The 16,686-nt window shown below is 33.9% G+C and overlaps 2 protein-coding genes across 2 annotated transcripts in view; both read right to left on the bottom strand.

Annotated features, from left to right (window-relative positions):
- Nucleotides 1-11,316, bottom strand: part of LOC140058657 (putative helicase MOV-10) — a 51,169-nt gene extending 39,853 nt beyond the window's left edge. The window contains exon 1 of the mRNA XM_072104348.1: nt 11,249-11,316. The gene's annotated coding sequence lies outside the window, so the exon portion shown is untranslated. The remainder of the gene's footprint in view (nt 1-11,248) is intronic.
- A 1,271-nt stretch (nt 11,317-12,587) lies between these two features.
- Nucleotides 12,588-14,654, bottom strand: LOC140058945 (uncharacterized). Its single transcript, XM_072104739.1, has one exon. It carries the CDS (start codon nt 14,540-14,542, stop codon nt 12,806-12,808), a length of 1,737 nt encoding a protein of 578 aa, XP_071960840.1. The 5' UTR covers nt 14,543-14,654; the 3' UTR covers nt 12,588-12,805.
- Nucleotides 14,655-16,686: the final 2,032 nt, after the last annotated feature.

The following is a 16,686-nucleotide window of genomic DNA, read 5'->3' as shown; positions in this document are numbered from 1 at the left end:
CGAAACCATTTACATACTGTGTTTATTGGAATAAATTTCTTGGGGTGTTTATTGTTCAGCACGGTTTTTTTTAGAGGGAAGTGTTTATTTTATGGGTGTAATTATGGTAACAATATTGTGTACATAAGCAAGTGGTGTGGCATCTATTTAAGGAAATAATATTATGGTTATATTCAAGGGGGAGTTTATTTGACGGGCGTGCGTTTATTCCAGGGGGGGGGGGGGGGGTGGGATGTTGCATTTATTAGAATAAATACGGTAATTGATGTCTAATTTACCTTTTTAACACTAATTTTCTTTCAATATTTTCAATACACCAGTTAACAAAGAGAAACTATAACTTGAAAAACTGAAATTAACAGAATTAACAAAAATATTGAACTTGAAAACTATAAATATTTCTGGATGGAGCATACTAATGTATTAATAATTAAATATTTTTATTGTATTATCACCATAATTTGCCACTGCTACTCTACGTGGATGGTGTGATATGATGCATAATCCAAAAGGACAGGTGATTTCATCTTCTTCTTTATCAATCATTTTAATGAACTTTCCACTATTACTAAATAGCTGTAGTTTGTGGTCACTTGATATTATGATATTGTCATCACCATCAACCACTACTCCTCTTGGGTACATCACCGTACCATCTTCACCACCCTCATTGACAATGACCTTCATCAACTTTCCCTCATTATCAAATAGTTTTAAGCAATGTTGGTTATGGTACAGTACAAGAATATGTCCCTGTCTTGTAAGGGTGACATCAATGATATTTACAAATTCAAAACCCGTAACATCACATTCTGCTATTTTCTTAATCAGCTTGCCACTCTCAATGTTAAACATGACTACATTATTATTATTAGCTACATACATGACATGTGATGCTTCATCCACATATAAGCCCCATGGATATGTCAACACTCCCTTACCAAATGATTTAACCAACTCACCATTCATAGTGCATAATGTGATGCATTTATTACCCCAATCACTGAATGCTATATTACCATTGTTCATTATGAACATTCTGTTTACTTGCACACCTTCTAATAATGTAACCTTAACGATGTTTTGCTTGTATTTGTGAATGGCATTATCTTGACATGAAATAAGCAAGCAGTCGTCTCCATATTTAACTACACCTTGAACTTCTTTAACATTATCTATTTTTATAATCTTTAATAGTCCTTCTTTCTCTACTTTGATATTCATTGGTGACTTCTTAATGTGTTTACCATCTACTATAACATCAACCTTGCAAATCCCTGCACTTGTACATCTACCTATCACAGTATAGTCACCATTGATGTTTTTTTCTACTTCAGGGATGATAGTTTCTCCTGTTGGTTGTGTCAATGTAGCTTTTATGTCTTTTGCATTTATTTCACATTCATCAGTTTTAATTATTTTAACATCAATTGTTTGTCCTGTCGTCATGCTCTCAGCTCCTCTTATTTCAAAGCAGTCTGCTTCCCTTGAGTCTGTAATCATTCCTATATTCTCGTTCAATGAAGCAATTTGTTGATTGTTTTTAACAAAGTTAATCTCTGCATTCCCATCATATTTTGTTTTAGAAGCTGTTTTGACCCTTTCATCCAGTATTCTAATAACATTATTACCTGATAATATTGCTGTTGCTTCGTTGCCCTTCTTTAGGTGATGCAGCAAATTGATGTTTGTGTTTATATACGATACAGTCGTTGTCACATCCTCTATATCAGCATCAGTTGCTTTCCTCTTTATTTTGTACATTGCCTCCACTTCACTCTTTAGTTTGTCTCCACTGTCTTTTATTCTTCTTACCAATTCCTCTACATGATTTTCAATTCCTCTCAAACTCTCCTCCCTCTTTTCATCTAGTTTCTTAACATGATCTGTCATTACTTTAAGATCATCATTTAAATTATCTGTACATTGTTTAGCAACTTTCTCCAATTCTTCTGATTTTTGTGTAAATATTTTAAATGCATCTGTTATGCTGATGGTTATGTGTTTGTCTTTTCCTTCCCATTCCTTGTGATCCATGATTGAACAGTGAATACATATGGCAACATCGCATATTTTACAAAACACTGTTAAGGGTTCATGGTGGATGGAACACAGAGGTGGGTGCATGGCATTGATTTCACTGATACTCATAGATTGAACTTCTTCCACGGCATGCAATGTATGATTTTTAAAAAGTCTATATTTCTTATGAGCATCACTACAATCATGGCACAAATATTGTCTGCAATCTTGACAGTAATATTTAGTTTCATTTTCCTTTCCACAGAGACATTTCATCTGATCTGTATTTGTAAATTGTTCAATTGTTTCTAATAGATTATTCAGAAATGTGTTTGGTGGTAATTTCTTTAAACCGCCCTCTGGAATCTGATAAGATTTGGAGCAAGTTGGACAGGTTTCTTTCTTATTTTTCTCCAACCAGTTGTCAAGACAACCAAAACAGAAGCTGTGAAGACATGTTAAGGTTCTGGGTTCATGTAGTCTATTTAAGCATATTTGGCACTCTAGAACCTTCTCATCGATATCTTCTAGAAATTTAGCCAAATCACCACTGTTAGCCATCTTGAGTTAATCTGTGAACTGATAATTGCCTATATTGGTTATTTTCCTTTTATTTTAATTGTGTTTGCATGGTGAAATACATTTACTAATTCACTGAGTTTATTGTCTTTAATTTTTGCGTGCTCACTTGATATTTTGTAAAGATACATTAGACCACCTATGGCGCAAGTCTATGTAGACACAAGCCCAATTGCTGAGATCTAACAAATGGTTCCGATATGAATTAAGTGTTTATTCGTGATTCTTGTAACGTTAGTGTATTTATATTATTACCAGAGCATGACTGGTTCTTTTGTGTACTATTGATATGATTACAAAATAACATTCCGGAGAGCTAGGTACCTGGACACGTATAACATTAAGATAGCTTTTCTCATTTTTATAAGTATGGTAGGCCTACCATACTTATAAAAATGAGAAAAGCTATTTAATCCACACTCTTCTCATAGGGCTATAGCATGTTTAGGTTACTTATACCAAATTGTATCACCGCCTTTTGTTTAACTTAATGGTAATAATAAAATAAACAATTTACAAAATGTTAGAGAGTCCCGGGCAATCGGTATACTCTAAATTAGTTTATAAATCGATCGTTCATGTGACATTTGTCGTGACGTCACCAATCACACCCAGAATATTACTAAACTGATTAGTTCTTATTTCTATTCACTGTGTATTAAAACCGAAAGTATGCAGTTACCTTACAAAAGTATAATACATTTTCGTGGTATTATTCAATATTTTGACATAGAATTACATTGAAAATGAAGACGATTTATTTTATATCGAATTATTGAATGACGATTGTGTTTATTTATAAAATACTAAAACAGTGTACTTATCCAAACCATGAAGTACGACATGGTATCAAAATTAACCTACTAGGCTAGTACTAGTAGCTTATTAAATAACCTACCTTTTCTCAATAGATTAGTGTTTTGATAGTTGTTTGTAGACAGATGCAGCACACAAATGCTCCCAAGCTGTAACAAAATGGTTCTGATATGACTAAAGCTTTGGTGTATTTTTATTAGACTAGCATGATTGATTCTTTTATGTAGATAGCTTGCGTATAAACTATTTTAATCGAATTGTACACATGGAATCACATGGTTGGCCCATGGAGAAATTTCACCATGGTTGGCCAAAGGTTTTGCTTAATGCTCTGCTTCAACTTAATTGTAATCAGAATGATTTTCGTTTTAAATTTTGTTTACATACTACTTTTTCTAAATGTGGATTAGATAATTTGTTTGAAGAGATATGTAACACAATGGATAACCCCACCGTAGATCTGACCAGCTTAATTATGTTGTCTAAGATTAAAGAACGTGCTTGGAGTGTGATCTTGCATTAACATCTTCTCTTTTAGACTATCAAATTATTAAAAGAACCCCCTGCCTAGAAAAATATTTATTTCAGCCATTAGAATTCGAAAGCGCAAGCATAAAAGTTAAATTGCGATCTAATACGTTACCATTAAACAGACGTACTTCAAGCTGGTCAGATAAAAGCAATAATGACGGTCTATGTACCCAGCTATGTAACTCTAAATCCACTGAAGATCTTAGGAATTTCCTTTTTTCCATGTCTTGCGCTCCAGAATAATGGAGGAATTGGCAATACTCGAGAAAAATCTATCGAATGCAACTGATGTTTGGAACCAATTTGATAATGGAACAATAGACAAAAAATTAATGTATGTTCTTGGTTCACCTGTACTTGATCTTCCTACAAATATTGAAGTTGCATTCGATAGATTAAAGGTTTCACCAAACGGGCGTGAAAAAAGGAGAAGGGAAATCAACAATTAAAATAGTTAGTTCTTTGCTTTTTAAATCCTGTAGGTCTATTACTTCTAATCTTGTACATAATTTATTTCAAGTTTCCTTGTAGGGCCTTAATATGCCTATTGTTAAATCATTTTTTAAAACTTTTATTTTACTTACTGTACTATGGACGCACCTCCATTCAAGAAGTGTGACACTAAAGTTTCAAAAGTATTACTTTTGTTAATGTTATTTTTTTATATCTTGTACATAATTTAGTTTAAGTTTCCTTGTACTGTAAAATAAGCCTATTGTTAAATCATTTTTTTTTCCTCACTTTTATTATACTTAAAGTTACCTACAGTAATTAATTTAATAATCATAGAACATGATATAAACTGATTGGCAAAATAAAATTTATTTTATAGTATACTTGTTTTGTTATTTGCACGATAGCGTCTTGAATTTGTGGGTGTTAATAAGTATATATTTACAGAATTAAATTTGGCTGAAATAAACGAAATATGGTCATAAAGACGCCTCTGATTTCAATTACAATATTTTTTTTCATAACCAATATTTTATCACAAAAATATAAAATTATAAGTAAATGAAATTAAAATGATTATTGTTATATAACAATAAGCCTAATTTATGCATAAGATCACTACAACATTTTATCTGTAATCTGTACACGTTTGTATTATATTTACAAGTTGATTTATTTAATTAATTATGTTTAATACGAAAAGTAACATTACAATTATATACAATTACTGTGTATATTACTTTTGTAAGGTTAATAACACATGCTAATGTTATTTAACTATTATTTAATAATTAAATATTTTTACTGTTTTATCACCATTATTTGCCACTGCTACTCTACGTGGATAGTGTGATATGATGGATAATCCATTAGGCTTGTTGATTCCATCTTTTTCTTTATCAATCCTTTTAATGAACTTTCCACTATTACTAAATAGCTGTAGTTTGTGGTTACTTGATATTATGATATTGTCATCATTATTAACTACTACTCCTCTTGGGCGCTTCACCTTACCATATTGAACACCTTCATTGACAATGACCTTCATCAATTTTCCCTCGTTATCAAATTGTTTTAAGCAGCTTTTATTACAGTACAGTACAAGAATATATCCTTGTCTTGTAAGGGTCACATCAATGATATTTACAAATTTAAAACCCGTAATATTACATGTTGCTATTTTCTTAATGAGCTTGCCACTGTCAATGTTAAACATGGCTACATTGTCATCATTAGCTACATACATGACATGTGATGCTTCATCCACATGGATACCACGTGGATGTATCAACACTCCCTCACCAAATGATTTAACAACCCCACCATTCATAGTGCATAATGTGATGCATTTATTACCCCAATCACTGAATGCTATATTACCATTGTTCATTGTGTACATTCTGTTTACTTGCACACCTTCTGATAGTGTAACCTTACCGATGTTTTCACCTGATTGCTTGTATTTGTGAATGGCATTGTCTCGACATGAAACTAGCAAGCAATCTTCTCCATATTTAACTACATCTTCAATTTCTTTAACATTTTCTATTTTTATATTCTTTAATAATCCTTCATTCTCTACTTTATTAATCATTGGTGACTTCTTAATTTGTTCACCATCAACTCTAACATCAACCTTGTAAATCCCTGCACTTGTACATCTACCTATCACAGTATAGTCACCATTGTCATCTTCCTCTACTTCAGTGATGATAGTTTCTCCTGTTGGTTGTGTCAATGTAGCTTTTATGTCATTTGCATTTACTTCACATTCATCAGTTTTAATTATTTTAACATCAATTTTTGGCAATGTCATGCTCTCAACTCCTATTATTTCTAAGCAGTCTGCTTTCCTTGATTCTGTAATCATTCCAATATCCTCGTTCAATGAAGCAATTTGTTGTTTGTTTTTAACAAAGTTAATCTCTGCATTACCATCATAATTTGTTTTAGAAGCGGCTTTGACCTTTTCATCCAACACTCTAATGACGTCATTACCAGATAACATCGCCGTTGCTTCGTTGCCCTTCTTTAGGTGATGCAGCAAATTGATGTTAGTGTTTATATACGATACAGTCGTTGTCACATCCTCTATGTCAGCATCAGTTGCCTTCCTCTTTATTTTGTACAATGCCTCTACTTCACTTTTTAATTTGTCTCCACTGTCTTTAATTTTTGTTACCAATTCCTCTACATGATTTTCAATTCCTCTCAAACTCTTTTCCCTCTTTTCATCTAGTTTCTTAACATGATCTGTCATTACTTTAAGATCATCATTTAATTTATCTGTACATTGTTTTGCAACTTTCTCCAATTCAGTTGATGTTTGTTTAAATGTTTTAAACGCATCTGTTATGCTGATTATGGTGTGTTTGTCTTTTCCTTCCCATTCTTTGTGGTCCATGTATAAACAGTGTATACAAATGGCAACATCGCATATTTTGCAAAACACTGTTAAGGGTTCATTGTGGATGGAACACAGAGGTGGGTGAATCGCATTGATTTCACTGATACTCATCGATTGAACTTCTTCCACTGCATGCAATGTATGATTTTTAAAAAGTCTATATTTCTTATGAGCATCACTACAATCATGGCACAAATATTGTCTGCAATCTTGACAGTAATGTTTAGTTTCATTTTCCTTTCCACAGAGACATTTCATCTGATCTGTATTTGTAAATTGTTCAATTGTTTCTAATAGATTATTCAGAAAAGTGTTTGGTGGCAATTTCTTTAAATCACCCTCTGGAATCTGATAAGATTTGGAGCAAGTTGGACAAGTTTCTTTCTTATTTTTCTCCAACCAGTTTTCAAGACAACTCAGACAGAAGCTGTGAAGACATGTTAAGGTTCTGGGTTCATGGAGTCTATTTAAGCATATTTGGCACTCTAGAACCTTTTCATCGATATCTTCTAGAAATTTAGCAAAATCACCACTGGAAGCCATCCTGTGTTAATCTGTGAACTGATAATTACTTTAAGGGTTATTTTCCTTTTATTTTAATTGTGTTTGCTGGTGAAATACATTTACTAATTCACTGAGTCTATTGTCTTCCATTTTTTCGTGCCCACTTGATATTTTGTAAAGATACATTATGGTTCAAGTCTATCACTATAATGTAGACAAGGCCAATTGCTGAGATCTAACAAATGGTTCCGATATGAAATAAGTGTTTAGTCATGATTCTTGTGACGTTAGTGTATTTATATTATTACACTCTACACTTTTCATAGAGGGCTATAGCATGTTACTTCTACCAAATTGTATCACAGCCTTTTGTTTAAGTTGGTAGTAAATAATCATAGTTGATCTACAAATGTTATAGAGTCCCGGGCAATCGGTATACTCTGAAATTAGTTTATAAATCGATGTTTATAAAGCGATTTTTATAAAACGATCGGTCATGTGACATTAGTCATGACGTCACCAGTCACGCCCTGAATATTATTAAACTGGATTAGTTCTTATTTCTATTCGCTGTGTATTCAAAAGTGACGATATGCAGTTAACTTCCAAAAGTATGATACATAGGCTACTTGTGGTATTATTCAATATTTTGACATAGAATTTACATCGAAAATGAAGACGATTTATTTTATATTTAATTATTGAATGACGATTGTGTTTATTAAAATACTAAAACAGTGCACTTATCCAAACCAGGAAGTACGACATGGTGTCAAAATTAACCTACTACTAGTACTACCTTATTAAATAACCTACCTTTTCTCAATAGATAGTTTTTGATAGTTGTTTGTAGACAGGCGCAAATGATGCATGTTAAAACAATGGTTCTGATATGAATAATGAAGCTTTGATGCATTTTTATTGGACTAGCATGATTGCTTCTTTTATGTACAGTTATATTGTTAAGAACGCAACATTGTCCTTTACTCGGAAACGTTTATGGAGGGAATAAGTTCCTCAATTAATACAAACAGAAAAGGTTATTCTTTACTCCACAAATAGCGTACTATGGAATTTAGCCTAATTTGAAGTAGCAGATGTGACTTATGTATTGTATTTATTTGAGAAAAACCCTAGGAAATAGTTATAAAAGATTTAATTACCCCAATCTTTTTTTAAAACTTTCTATACATACATCTAGCACTGTAAAATTACCTATTAAGTATTAGTGTCCTTAACACTATTCTTCTTCTGGAGTAGGCCTATTATAAGGGAAAAGATAGGAAATATTTCTATCTCACTTTAAATACAGTATAAAGTAACAAATTGTTATTTATTTATTTAGTTTTAATAATTAAAGCCAAAAAAAAAACATACACACATTTACTATATTAAACCTAAATACAGTTGAAATGTTTCATTAATGTGTAATAAAATGTGTTTCTATAAGAAATTTACCTACAGTAATTAATTTAATAATAATATAACATGACATAATCTGATTATACTTGGAAAAATAAAACGTATTTTATAGTATACTTCTTTGGTTTGATTCGATAGCGTCCTGAATCTGTGGGTGTTAATAAGTATGTACTTACAGAATTAAATTTGGCTGAAATATACGAAATATGTTCACTACCAGTTTCCCTGACTTACAAGTCATCACTTAAATCCTACCATAATGTCAGCTTACGTGTCTTGGGCAATATACAGTTTGCATAATAAGTAATATTGTATAGATGACAAATTTCGTTTTTGTAAAAGCACAAGTTAACGGAGTACTTACTCGAACGTTTCGATCTCTATCAGAGATCCTTCTCAACTGACTGCGGAGTGTTAATGCAGCTTGGTCATTCTTGACGTCATCTGTTGATGACGTCGTACGCCTCCGGTTGTAGGTTGGAGGTTGTGCGGGGCTCGGCCAGGTGATGTGTCTATCAAATCATTGTACAAATGCAAGAGTTCGTGGGCTCCAGTGTCCCGGTTCATGGTCTTCTCCTTATTTCTCCTTATATGTAATGATTCTCTAATCTGTCTGTCTTTGCGTTTAGGCTCTTTGGTTAAGATGGTAGCCTCCCAGTTTGGTACATGATTGTGTTTTATGACATGTTCTGTAATGGCAGATTTGTGTATGATCGAAGATGTGGATGTTCTGGAGGCCCTAGTCATTACTCCCCCCGTGTTTGTTGTAACATCTTTTTTGTGATCATTAATTCGTGTTTGTAATGCCCTCCCTGTTTCCCCAATGTAAACTTGTGGACAGTTGCGGCAGGTGACTTCGTAGATTACTCCACATTTATCCATCTTCTCGATTTTATCTTTTGGGTGGACGAGGCTATTCTTGATTTTATTTTGGGGTAGGAAATAGGTTCCGACATTGTGATAGGAGAGAGTGCGTCGTATTCTTTCTGCCATTCCTTTTACGTAGGGGATTCCTATGCTACCTCGCATCTTGATCTTTTCCTTCTGTGGTTCGTGTCCTTTGTTCTTTTTTCTTTTTCGGTTTTCCATAACTCTCTGGAAGGACCACTCTGGATACTGGCAGTTGTGTAACGATTTCTTGATGTTATCCATCTCAACTTTCCTCAAATCCATATCTCCCACTACCTTCTCAGCTCTGTCCACAAGCGTGTTTATAAGCCCCAGTGTGTTCGAGTGGATGATGTGAGTTGAAATGTAAATATTGGTCTGTGTGAGTGGGCTTCCGATAAACTGAGGTGGTAACTGTTCCATTGTCATTGAGTGTGATGAGCATGTCCAGGAAAGGTATTGTGTTGTTTGTCATCGATTCTGTGGTGAACTTGATATTGTCAGTTATATCGATGTTATTAAGATGTGTGTTAAATGTATGTACTGTACCTATGGGGATGATAGCTAATACATCATCAACGTATCGTTTCCAATACACAGGCTTGATGTTAGTGGGTGCCGTGTTTATGGCTTGATGTTCGAGCCACTCTAGATACAAGTTCGCCAATATAGGACTTATTGGGCTTCCCATAGCAATGCCTTGTATTTGCCTATAATTGTTACCATTGAACGAGAAATAGGTTTTGTTCACAATTAAACCGAGGAGCTCCATTATGTCTGTCACATGTAGTTTAGTTCTATCCAGAAGTGTCGGATCTGTTGTTAGGCGATTTTCGACAACTTTGAGGGCCTCTTCTACTGGTGTTTTTGTAAACAGAGATACTACGTCAAACGAGACAAATGTTTCACTTGGTTTGACTATTATTTCTTTTAGTTCACTCGCCAACTCTCCTGAGTAAGTTACATGATTTTCTGTGTTTCCGACAAGTGGACCCAGGATTTTGGTGAGGAATTGTGCAACGGTGTAAAAGACGGTGTTGATGTTATCTACTATAGGTCTTAATGGCCAATTTGGTTTATGTATCTTCGGAAGACAATACAACCTAGGTACAATTTCAGCCGTGGGAAACAGCCATTCTTTCTCTCTGTAGTTGATTTTCTTTTCTTTGAACAACCTACCTATGATGTTGACCACTTTTCGTTTATAGTTTTGTGTTGGATTACGTTTTAGCAGTTCGTAAACATTAGTGTCGCTCACCATGGTTCCCACTTTATCTTTGTAATCATTAGTATTTAGGATGACAGTAGATCTACCTTTATCCGCTGGGAGAATAAGAATAGATTTATCTTTCTTCAAGTTGTTTATGGCCTTTCGTTCTTTGGGGGTTAAATTTGAAGGTGGTAGAGTGGTAGATTTTACAATAGCTACAATTTTACTGCGAACGGTGTCTTGTTCTTCCAGGGGGACGAGATCAGCCGCTTTTTCAGCCGCTACTATGAGATCGTCAATGGGCATGGATCGTGGGCTCGCCGCATAGTTCAATCCCCTTTGTAATGCTGATATTTCGTCCTCACTAACCAACTTACTAGACAGATTTACCACCCATTTTTCTCTTAAGATCTTACCGGATAAATCCTGTTCTTGATGTAAATCTCTAGCTGCGTTTTCTGCTTTGTTTTTCCACCACAACAGTTTGTTTTGTTTCGTGATCGGCATTTTAAGAATTCCGCTTCACATACTTTGTTTACGTGATTACATACATTGGTGATGTCCCCTCCGTTGGGAATTAGTGATACGATTTCCTCATTTAAATCTTTCTTTTTGCCTTCTAACTGTGTGATTTTGTTGGTGGTGATTCTTATAGATTTATTTATTTGGAATTACACCTTTAGATCGGTGGCACACTTAGCACAAAGGTGCATCCTTCACAATATAAAATATAACAATTAACAGAAAAGTAAAAAAGGCAAAAGCAACTATCAACCCCTATCCTACCCCCCCCCCCCAATTTACATCGATACATACAGTAGATCATTACTTTACACAATGAATACAAAACAAGATATAGTAAAAGTATATAAAATAAAATAAAATCAGCTGATAAACACAGCTTATTACGAAAAACCCCCAATTCTCTCGCGTAAAAGCTGTCTTTCTGCATGTTTTATTATTTCCTCTGCTTTAGACGATTTGATCGGTCGATATAATTTCAGGCTCGGAGGGGTAATGTCCAACCGCTTACAATGAAGGGAGAATACCCGGTGATTTCTCTGCCGTGAAATTTTCTTCGCGATATTTTCCTGTTTGCGAACGATGTTGATGGTTTCTTGACCATATTTTTCTCTTAAATCTTGAAAGAATTTCATTTAGCTTCGATTTTGTATAGATGACAAATTTCGTTTTTGTAAAAGCACAAGTTAACGGAGTACTTATTACTCGAACGTTTCGATCTCTATCAGAGATCCTTCTCAACTGACTGCGGAGTGTTAATGCAGCTTGGTCATTCTTGACGTCATCTGTTGATGACGTCGTACGCCTCCTCTTCTTTTTTATTACCTCCAACCTACAACCGGAGGCGTACGACGTCATCAACAGATGACGTCAAGAATGACCAAGCTGCATTAACACTCCCCAGTCAGTTGAGAAGGATCTCTGATAGAGATCGAAACGTTCGAGTAAGTACTCCGTTAACTTGTGCTTTTACAAAAACGAAATTTGTCATCTATACAAAATCGAAGCTAAATGAAATTCTTTCAAGAAAAAGTAATATTGTGTTTTTAATTCAACATATTACACAGAGGCGCCAGGTAAAACATTAGCTTTAAGAAGCCTCTGATTTCAATTACAATATTGTGTTTTTAATTCAACATATTACACAGAGGCGCCAGGTAAAACATTAGCTTTAAGACGCCTCTGATTTCAATTACAATATTTTCTTCATAAACAATAATATTTTACCACAAAAATATAAAATTATAAGTAAATGAAATTAAAATGATTATTGTTATATAACAATAAGCCTAATTTATGCATAAGATCACTATAACATTTTATTTGTAATCTGTACACGTTTGTATTATATTTACAAGTTGATTTATTTAATTATGTTCAATACGGAGAGTAACATTACAATTACTGTATTAACATTTATTTATTTAATGCTAATGTTATTTAATTATTATTTAATAATTAAATATTTTTACTGTTTTATCACCTTTATTTGCCACTGCCAGTCTACGTGGATGGTGTGATATGATGGATAATCCTTTTGGATTTTTTATTCCATCTTCTTTTTTATCAATCCTTTTAATGAACTTTCCACTATTACTAAACTGCTGTAGTTTGTGCCAACTTGATATTATGATATTGTCATCATCATCAACTACTACTCCATTGGGGCATTTCACCTTACCATCTTCATCACCTTTATTGACAATTTCCTTCAACAACTTTCCCTCATTATCAAATTGTTTTAAGCAGCTTTCGTTAAGGTAAAGTACAAGAATATGTCCTTGTCTTGTAAGGGTCACATCAATGATATTTACAAATTCAGAACCAGTAATATCACATTCTGCTATTTTCTTAATGAGCTTGCGACTCTCAATGTTAAACATGACTACATTATTATCATTAGCTACATACATGACACGTGATGCTTCATCCACATGGATACCCCATGGATTTCTCAACACTTCCTTACCAAATGATTTAACCACCTTACCATCCGTAGTGCACACTGTGATGCATTCATTACCCCGATCACTGAATGCTATATTACCATTGTTCATTGTGTACATTCTGCATACCTTCACACCTCCTGATAGTGTACCCGTACCAATGTTTTCACCTGTTTGCTTGTATTTGTGAATGACATTATCTTGACATAAAACAAGCAAGCAGTCGTCTCCATATTTAACTACATCCTTAACGTCTTTAACATTATCTATTTTTATAGTGTTTAATAATCCTTCTTTCTGTACATTGATACTCATTGGTGACTTCTTAATGTGTTCACCATCAACTCTAACATCAACCTTGCAAATCCCTGCACTTGTACATCTACCTATCACAGTATAGTCACCATTGATGTCTTCTTCCACTTCAGTGATGATAGTTTCTCCTGTTGGTTGTGTCAATGTAGCTTTTATGTCATTTGCATTTATTTCACAATCATCAGTTTTAATTATTTTAACATCAAGCGTTTGTCCTGTCGTCATGCTCTCAGCTCCTCTTATTTCAAAGCAGTCTGCTTCCCTTGATTCTGTAACCATTCCAATATCCTCGTTCAATGAAACAATTTGTTGATTGTTTTTAACAAAGTTAATATCTGCATTTCTATCATATTGTGTTTTAGAAGCTGCTTTGACCTTTTCATCCAGTATTCTAACAACATTATTACCAGATAACATTGCCGTTGCTTCGTTACTCTTCTTTAGGTGATGCAGCAAATTGATGTTAGTGTTTATATACGATACAGTCGTTGTCACATCCTCTATGTCAGCATCAGTTGCCTTCCTCTTTATTTTGTACATTGCCTCCACTTCACTCTTTAATTTGTCTCCACTGTCTTTTATTCTTCTTACCAATTCCTCTACATGACTTTCAATTCCCCTCAAACTCTTTTCCCTCTTTTCTTCTAGTTTCTTAACATGATCAGTCATTACTTTAAGGTCATCATTTAATTTATCTGTACATTGTTTAGCAACTTTCTCCAATTCTTCTGATGTTTGTTTAAACGTTATGAACGCATCTGTTATGCTGATGGTCACATGTTTTCCTTTTCCTTCCCATTCCTTGTGGTCCATGTATAAACAGTGAATACAAATGGCAACATCGCATATTTTGCAAAACACTGTTAAGGGTTCATGGTGGATGGAACACAGAGGTGGGTGCATGGCATTGATTTCACTGATACTCATAGATTGAACTTCTTCCACGGCATGCAATGTATGATTTTTAAAAAGTCTATATTTCTTATGGGTATCACTACAATCGTGGCACAAATATTGTCTGCAATCTTGACAGTAATGTTTAGTTTGATTTTCCTTTCCACAGAGACATTTTATCTGATCTGTATTCGTGAATTGTTCAATTCTTTCTAATAGATTATTCAGAAAGGTGTTGGGTGGCAATTTCTTTAAACCACCCTCCGGAATCTGATAAGATTTGGAGCATGTTGGGCAGGTAATTTCTTTCTTATTTTTCTCTAACCAGTTTTCAAGACAACCCAAACAGAAGCTATGAAGACATGTTAAGGTTCTGGGTTCGTTGAGTCTATTTAAGCATATTTGACACTCTAGAACCTTCTCATCGATATCTTCTAGAAATTTAGTCAAATCACTGGTAGCCATCTTTGATTGGATCTGTAAACAACAATAATCAATTTTTAAAAATTAGCTAATACAGTTCGGCAATATAACGGCCAGCAGTGCTTTTATTAGTACAGTACTCCAGTATTGTTACGTTAATTTCTTTTCCTTGTTTTTATCTAGGCCTATAACAATTTATATGAATTAATAATACTGTAGTTATTAATTTAATGGACTTTTCATTATAGGACTAAGAAATAATTTTATTGATTTCCACCAAAGGAGAAATTCATTTGCTCAGAGTTAAAACAATTAAAATATATGTATATAATATAATTATTAATATCAAAAACTTTACATAGGCCTAGTATTGATTTATATTAAATTAAAAAGTAAGATAAAAACAATACATATAAAGAGAAGACATGCACCAATAAATATATTTAGAAACACACACTCCAATCAGCACCCTGGATAAATACGCAAATAAAAATATATATAAGGCACATTTTTCATGCCATATACGCGACCGATTCGAAACGCGACCAAAATTATCCGACTCGTCGTTTAGGACAAGTTCCCTAAGAGGCTGCCCTGAGGAGGCTAGGCCGTACCTTGCCTTGGCCTAGCTAGAAACGATGTGAAATGTCAAATACTGTAGGCCACAATATACCTTTATAGCAGTATTATATACTTATATTATAAAAGATGTTCAAAACGCTTAATTAAACAACATTTATTATTAATTTAGCAACAATTTACCTCTCTTTTTACGGACTAATTAATATGCGTTTACTTCCGCTCTCCCTCTCGGCTCGGTTCGGCCATCGTCGTCGCCGTCTCGGGATGGAATCCGAGGTACTGTATACGGAACGCCGTAATCGTGTTGTTTATTGAAAACATCAAAATGTTTTAGATGGGAGAAAGAGAGTACTGGAATCCAGTAACTATCAAAACGTATACTAATTTAAACGACACACTCTCTGCCTTAACACATTATTTCTAGTACAACAGGTTTCATTTGTGAATAAAATGTAACGGCATTATTTAATAATTAATTGGTTATCCGCACTTGGCGGATAACCCCTTGTTATTGTCGTCACAATCTTTTTTTTGGTTATCCGCAACTTTAAGTTGCGGATAACCCTTGTGATTGTAAATATCTTTTTTTTTCATCTTCTTCTTTGTTATTCTTCTTTCTTTCCCGGATTTTTGTGCGTCGCATATCCCCTATTTGCTTGTGAACATAACTTTGTATAACTTTGTCATAAGATTGACCTGTAGCTGTAGATGTGCAAGAAACTTTGTTATATGACGTTAGAGTCGCGCAGCGTAAGTTACGCGCGATTTTATGAATTTCAATCATTTTGTATTGCAACGCTTGGTGAAAATTTAAGTCATATCATGGGCAAACTTTCTATGGATTAAAAATGGCATGTTTCACAAGAAGTTACGCGCGCACGCGCATTTAAAATTTCAAAATGCGCAAAATTAATTTCTAATCAACTTTCTACGCTGATCATGACATTTTAAGCTTGTCGAAAATTCCCACGCGCGCGAAAAAAATTACGAGCATGAAAATCATGTGTTTTTCTTTTTAAAAAGATTGAAATCATTTCAAATTAAAATGACGTCATACGAACACGTTGATTTAGACCATTTGCGTGCGTTTCAGATGCGAAAGTTACAAAATATTGTCAAAATTATGCCTATTTTTAATCTATTATAGCTCCTCAGGATCTGACCCCCAATTA

The sequence above is a fragment of the Antedon mediterranea genome, chromosome 9 (genome assembly GCF_964355755.1).
Source record: "Antedon mediterranea chromosome 9, ecAntMedi1.1, whole genome shotgun sequence".
NCBI lineage: Eukaryota > Metazoa > Echinodermata > Crinoidea > Comatulida > Antedonidae > Antedon > Antedon mediterranea.
The sequence above is the reverse complement of the archived record's forward strand: the minus strand, read 5'-3'. Positions and strand labels throughout refer to the sequence as shown.